This window comes from Sphaerulina musiva, assembly GCF_000320565.1.
Source record: "Sphaerulina musiva SO2202 unplaced genomic scaffold SEPMUscaffold_11, whole genome shotgun sequence".
NCBI classification, from domain to species: Eukaryota; Fungi; Ascomycota; class Dothideomycetes; order Mycosphaerellales; family Mycosphaerellaceae; genus Sphaerulina; species Sphaerulina musiva.
This window is the reverse complement of record NW_016017393.1, coordinates 1349768-1357094: the sequence shown is the minus strand read 5'-3', so window position 1 is coordinate 1357094 and position 7327 is coordinate 1349768. Positions and strand designations below refer to the sequence as shown.

General features: G+C 43.1%; 1 protein-coding gene across 1 annotated transcript in view; it reads left to right on the top strand.

Moving 5' to 3' along the window:
• SEPMUDRAFT_120996 (uncharacterized protein) overlaps nt 1-7070 on the top strand; it is a gene marked incomplete at both ends in the record, with an annotated part of 9881 nt that extends 2811 nt beyond the window's left edge. Inside the window, one exon of the mRNA XM_016901652.1 lies at nt 7044-7070. Coding sequence (XP_016757236.1) covers nt 7044-7070 — 27 coding nt within the window. The remainder of the gene's footprint in view (nt 1-7043) is intronic.
• Nucleotides 7071-7327: the final 257 nt, after the last annotated feature.

Sequence of the window (7327 nt, the reverse complement as noted above, 5' to 3'; positions counted from 1 at the left end):
TCTAGACTGTTAGTAATCTACGGTAGACAAGGGACCTAGGCTACATACCAGACGATTTCCCGCGCCTATACTTTGAGATGATTGTCGACAACGGTCTACTATTCTAGTTCTTTGAACGACCCTCGGTGAAACAGACTTATATAGCACTACTTCCGGGACAGGTCGAGACAATTCCGTTCAAATGCGCGTCGATATACCGAAGGATGCTCGATACTAAGGTTATAGACTCCGCCGACTCCCTTAAAGCCCGTCTCGCTAGAAGATTTAAGATAGCTATCGCGTATAATGGTTAGCAATCCAGGACTATAAAAACCTTATTCCTAACTATACGGGTCTACTGGATTAACGACTAATAGACTTGGCACGAAGGGATGCTTAGTTTCCCTTATATTACTAGCCGTTATACTAGTAATTATCTTGCAGAGATACTATTCGAGATCTTACAAGAGTTCGAGATTAAGCGGCGATTGACTACTATTACGTACGACAACGCCTCTAACAATAAGACGCTACATAATGCGATGTAAGGACACTTGCTATACTGTTATTACTCTCCTCTAATATTCTATAGTGTTTCAGCGATTAATACTTGTTAAGAGAGGTACGGTATAACGGTTACTAAGCTACTAACGAGCTTGGAGCAGCTACCTCTCTATCTAGGTACGGAGACTAGTCCCGAATTAGAGATAGGAGAGGAAGAGGAGGAGGCAATTACGGAGTGTAATCGAGGTAGCCGTCCGGAGCGATTTCCCTACTTTGCCTATACTGCTCAACTTCCCCTAAAGGCCTTTTTCGACCGCCTAGGGCTTTGTCCTACGAACGACCTTTCCGAATTCTAGGATTACGACAAGGATAGAAAGATATTATAGAGAAGAAGAGTCTAGAGCAAGCAAATCAGCCGTCCTTAAGCTAATAGTATGCCCTATCTTCTTTTGAAGGTAAGATTAGTGTCTACGCCTAATAAACTATAAACCCTTCTACCTCGAAAGTATAGTCGACTCGCGTAGTCGGCAATTATGGTCGGCAGTTCGTTACTCCAGCTAATCTTGATCTCTAGATCCAGAAGCTTTGTGTCTTTATTAACTCGAGCTCCTAAAGGTTCGAACAGTTTATCGACCTCTAGAAAGAGATGCTTCAAAAGAAGCAGCTATTTGCAAAGCACCGTCGGTAGAAAGGCGTTCAAGATCGTATCCTAAGGGTCGTTCAAGACGTGAAGACAAGGTAGTCCTTAACAACGTTAATGCTCGATCGCTTTAGCAGACTCTAAGTGGTTATTAAATCTTATATCGAGCGACTTGATCTAGGTAAAGATATAGGCATCGATTCCGAAGAATAGCAAAGGGTAGAGTACCTTATCGACCTTACGAAACCATTTGCAGCGGCGACAGCGGTGATTAGAACTACGAAAGGTCCGACGATTTACCTTGTCCTCGTATACTACAACAAGCTTTTCGATATTCTGGAGGAGGCGATAAAGCGACTCAAGAATAAGCGGATACCCTAGAAGAAGGATGTCTTTTAGGTATACGAGGCTGCTTGGGCTAAGCTAGAGAAATATTATCGAGATACCTAGGATCGATTTAGCGATTACTACGGTATTAGCGTCCTCCTTACCCCCTGCCTTAAGCGGAAGTTCTGGGTACGCGATGACTTTAGGGATAAAAGTTACCGCGCGTATTACGAGGGTAAGCTAAGGGCAGAGTAGGAGAAGAGCTATCGTTCATTATCGAGTACCTCTACCTAGCAGGGCCGTTTTGGAAGGAGTCGGCACAAAGGCTATATCGACTTTACTCTTAGTAGGAGTACAGAGTCTTCTCAAAGTCAAAGACGCAGCACTAACGAGGATGACGAGCTCGCTGACTATTTGGACGCTAATATAGATGAAGGGGATCCATTCGAGGTACTAAAGACGTAGTCTTCAATAGAGTCTAAGTACCCTACTCTCGTATTAATAGCGCGGGATATTCTCTGCATTCCTGCCGCCGGAGTTAGGTATAAGCGCGATTTTAGTATCGCTCGACACCAAAGTCGTTTCAATCGCCAATACACCGTAGCAACATTCTCTAGATTGATAGTATCTCGTTTTCGCTATCGGGACGATAAGTACGATACTAGAGTTCTTATCGCCTAGGAGGCTATAGAGGTTTCCTAAGCGCTTCTTAGTACTCTAACTTTATAGGAGATCCTTAGTAAAGACCGAGAGCAGACGAAAGATCTTATAGAACGGATTAGTAACTTAGATGCGATTAGCGATAACGAGGGTGATGTAGTAGAGGAGCCAAGGCGATTAGTACGCCTAAGCTTCAAGCTTGCGCAAGAGTGCCTCCGGGATGCTACGAGACGATTATAGGGAGATTGCTTTAAGCTTGTATAAAGTTTACCTGCCGACTATATTTGCCGACTATATTTCTTAAGATTCAAAATATCACAACTTATAGTATAGCGTATATATAATCCTGAGCTTCTTTATTCAATTTAACTATAATCTTCACTTTCGTATCTATATCGGGTTTATATACAGTTTCTTTTCTTATGCCTAGTCCAAATAAATCGCTTCTTCGCTCTCGTTAGGGCACCCGGTTTCTGGGTTTTTTATTTCTATATACGAAGATTCAATACCTAATAGGTACGCAATACCTACTAGGTATCGCAATACCTACTGGGTTTGTACCCAACCCGATGGGTTGGGTATACCTAGCTAAATACCCATACCTATTGGGTATTGCTAATACCCAACCTACCCTACATACCTACTAGGGTGGGTTGTACCTATAATGAGGCCTACTTCGTAGATAGGTATACCTTATCCCCGATTACGTACTTCTTTGCCTTACGTCCCTTGTTATAGTACTTAGCTTAACTCTGTTTAGCTTTGACGAGCCTCTCCCGTAGGGTCTTCTAGAGGCTAATCATTTTGTCGGCTAAGGCCTCCGCCCTTAGGGCATTCCCCCCGTTCTAGACTATATCGGGCTATCTTGCCTATACTAGGTCTCTAACGTTATAGATCTAGAACGGGGTTACGCCGGTAGAAGTATATTAGCTATCGTTATAGGCAAACTCCGCAATATTAAGTAGCCTTGCCTAATTGTCCTACTCGTAGTTGTAGTAGGCGTAGAGGTACTGTTCTATAGTCTAATTCTGCCGTTCTGTCTACCTATCCGTCTACGGATAGAACGCGGTGCTTAAGCCCCTCCGAACGCCTAAGTAGTAGTAGAATATACTCTAGAATTTTAAGGTAAACAGCGTCCCTCGATCCGTTACTATCGATACCGGGATGCTATATAAGCGAAATACGTCTCGTAGGAAGAGGTCGGCTAGGTCTTCGGTAGTTATATCCTTCCGATATAGGGTATAATAGGCTATCTTAGAGTATCTGTCTATTACTACGCAGATACAGTTATAGGTATAGCCTATAAAGGTAGATAGAGAGAGGTCCGTAACGAAGTCTATAGTCAAATCTTCCTATAGGGCACTTAAGGCGTCTTCGGCTGCTAACAGGCTATATAGTTTGTATCTCCTCGGTTTTACTCTAGTATACGTCGTACAGCTCGAAGTGTAGTCTTTTATATAGCTTCGTACCTTAGGCTACTAGAATCTTCTTAGTACGAGTTCGATCGTCCGTTAGAACCCGAAGTAACCCGCTATCGGGTTATCGTAGTATTCTCGGAGTATCTCGAGCCTTAATAGTCCTTCTAGGACAAAGATACGGTCGTTCTAGCTCTATAGGCCGTTTTCGTACGTCTATCTTTAAGTCTATATTAGTAGAGAATCCGGAGTTTTAGCTTTCGAGACCTTTCCTACTGTCTCGTCCGTAGTAGTATCTTCTCGGATCCTCTTAACTAGGCTCTAGTTTATCTCTACTTATAGGTCGTAGCGGTAACCCGAGGCGTTGCTAGCTGCCTCTCTTACTGCTATTATAGCCCGTACCGGGCTATCTTAGCCGGTAGTAGGCCCTTCCGGGTTAATCTGTCGCTATAGTATTTTCAATACAATAGAGGAGTCCTCCTAGTTTAGCTAGCGGCCGGAATAGTCGGGGTCTATATAGTCTAGACGTCTGCTTACGCCGTCCGCTGCCCCGTTAAGGCTCCCTACTCTATAGACTACTCTAAAGTCTATAGTAGCGAGCTATTCCGCCTATCTTACCTATCTCCGGGAGAGGTTTTTAGTCGTTATAAACTATTGTAGGTTGTAGTAGTCGGTTATTAACTTAACTTAGTGCTACGCGCCCTCTAAGTAATGTCTCTAGGCTTTAAAACATTCTACGATAGCAAGGAGTTCTCTATTATAGGTATTATAGTTCTTTTCTACCGCGACTATCTTGCGAGAGAAGAAGGCTACCGGGAACTATTACATCTTGCTCTAGAACTCGTATTACTATATTATAACGCCCGAGATTACGTAGCCCGATACGTCCGTTTCTACCCGGATAGCCCGTAATAGGTCGAAATACTTTAGAATAGGCGCTAAGCAGAAAGCCTACTTTAACTTAAGGAACGATTGCTTAGCCTTAGAAGGTAGATTAATCTTTATAGACTCTTTATTCCGTTGCTTCTATCCCCTCTTTACTATATCGCCCTTTCTTTCCGTTAACCGATTTAGGGGGGCTACGATTCGGGAGAAGTACTATATAAATCGTTAGTAGTAATTAGCAAACCTAATAAAGATCCGAATATCTCTTATAGACTCTAGTTCTAGCTAATCCCGGACTGTAGCGACCCGTTCTAGCTCTATCTCGACCCCTCTTAGGCTAACTAGGTACCCTAAGAAACTAACTTAGTCTCTATAGAAGTTATACTTAGTTATTTTGGCGTAGAGCTTAGCCTTCTATAGCCGTTCGAGGACCGTTACTACGTCTCGGATATAATCCTCTTTATTCTAGGAGTAGATAAGGATATCGTCGAGGTAGACTACGCAGATAATATCGATTAGGTCCTTTAATACATTATTTATATACCCTTAGAACGTACCCGGGGCATTAGTAAGCCCGAAAGGTATAACGGTATACTCGAAGTAGCTATATCTAGTCCGGAATATAGTCTTCTACTCGTTACCCTCTTTGATTCTAAGTCGGTAGTACGCGTCTCTTATATCGAGCTTAGTAAAGATCTTTGCTCTAGACAACTAGTCTAGGGATTCTTAGATTAATAGCAAGGGGTATCTGTTTTTAACCGTTACGGCGTTTAGTCTACGATAATCGACGTAGAGCCTAAGACCTCCGTCCTTTTTCTTCGCAAAGAGGATACCTACGCTAGCAGAGGAGCGAGAGGGCCTAATCTAGCCCCGGTCTAAGTATTCTTTAAGGTAGTTTCGGAGAACCTCTAATTCTGTCTCGGAAAGGTTATAAAGAGGGCCCTATAGGAGTATCTTGCCCTCTTCTAGCTTAATTCCGAGCTTAAATAGCCCGTAATCGGCTAGAATAGAGGTATCCTAACTAGAGAATACAGATATATACTATCGGTATACCTCGGAGAGCCCTTCTAGGTCTTTGTTAGTCCTATCGATAAGTAATAAGGATATTGCGTAAAGGACCGTACTAGGGTCTACGAGCTTAGCGCGTATCCGTTCTAGGCCGATTATTGCTACTTTAGACTATTTACGTCTAGTTTTCTTCTTCTAAGCTAGTATCTTAGTTAAGAAGTTTACTAAGGGGTTCTATTGTTCTAGCTACGGTATACCGAGGATTATCTCGAACCTATAGATTCTTCTAACGGCGATATAGGCAGTTCCGCCCCGTTTCGACCTATTACTAGCCGAAACTTTAAAAGGGACCTTTATATATCCCGAGACCGCGAGGGCTTAGCTATTCAAGGTCTCGTACCTTGCCGAAGCCCTTCGTTCTAGGGTATAGCCTATTTCTTTAGCTACTACCCTATCTAGAAAGTTTATCTAGGTACTATAGTCTACTAGAGCGTAGATGTTTCGCCGCCCTATCGGTCCTTCTAGGGTTACTTTAACCCTAATCAAATTATATAGCCCTAGCTTCGTAGCCTAACGGCCGTACGGCTCTACCGATCGTCGTTACTCCTTAGTATATATTACTTATCCCGCTACCCGGAGCACTAGGGGGTAGGGCTAGCTTTTAGGGACCCCTTGTTCTCCTAAGCCGCCTTATTAGGGCATTCCAGGCGTTTATAGCCCGTCTCGCCGTATCCGTAGTACCTAGGTAGAGGTCTAGTATCTCTAGGTCGACTTAGTCGTCCTGTCGACGGGGGTTAGCTCGCTTTAGAGTAGCTTTAGGACCTTTTCGCGTAGATAGCGGTTTCGCTAGTAGTATCGGACCGTCCGCGTTTGTTGTCGCGTTTGTCCTTCTAGCGATAATCCCTTTCGGCCTAGATAGCCCTCTAGTAAATATTTGCTACTTCCTCGAGGGCCGTAACGGTAGTAGAGGTAGTAAGATTAATATTAATCCGATACTTAATCCTTCTATCTAGGGCGCTTTTGAACTCTATAATCTTAGTTTGTTCGTCCTCCGTTCTAAGCTCGTCCTAGTATTCCTTTAGGTCTGTTAAGAGCTCTATTAGGGTTCGAAGGTTCTGTTCGATAGATTTAATCGCGTCGTAGGCAATTTGTCGCCTTTCCTAGGGTATACCTATCGTATTAAGTATATATTCCTTAAAGTCGGACTAAGATAGAGCATTATAGGCCGGTTAGGATCGGAGTAAGTCTATAAACCGGTTCTACTAGGATCTTTGTTCGGTTGCTATCTATTCTTCCCCGAGTTTAATCTTAGTTTAGGCGTCTATATAGTAGCCTAGGGCCCTTCGGAAGATTTGTTCGTAGTTGTCTCGCTATTCGATCTAGTCGCGTCTATTCTTTCCTTCAAATATATAGGGGTTCCGTAGTTTAGGAATAAATTAGGCTAGAGATAGGCTAGGATAGCCTAGGACAGGGTCGTATCTATTAGTTAGGAGGACTCCGGTTAGAGATTAGATTGTCGCGTCGGATTATTTAAGTTGCTAGAGCAACTTAGTACGTTCCTCCCTAGCCTAGCTTACTCGAAGGAGTTGCTAGGCCTTAGTAGCCTCTGTCTCTTCGGCTTCTAGCTGAAATACGACGTCTACTTCCGTTAGAGTACTAGTCGCTACCGAATCCTAGGTGCTCGATCCTAAGCGTATCGTATTCTTTGGACCTATAGTTAGAGATACTTCGTTATATAACAAGAAGCGATTCGTATATAAAAGGATAAGATATATAGGCTAAAGTATCTAATAGAAATATACTACTCGAATCGCTTAGGAGAAGAGTAGGAATACGTCTTCTCCCTCTATATATAAGTATAACTTCGGAGTACCCGGAGGCTCTAGCCTCTCGGGTCTAATTTGGAATA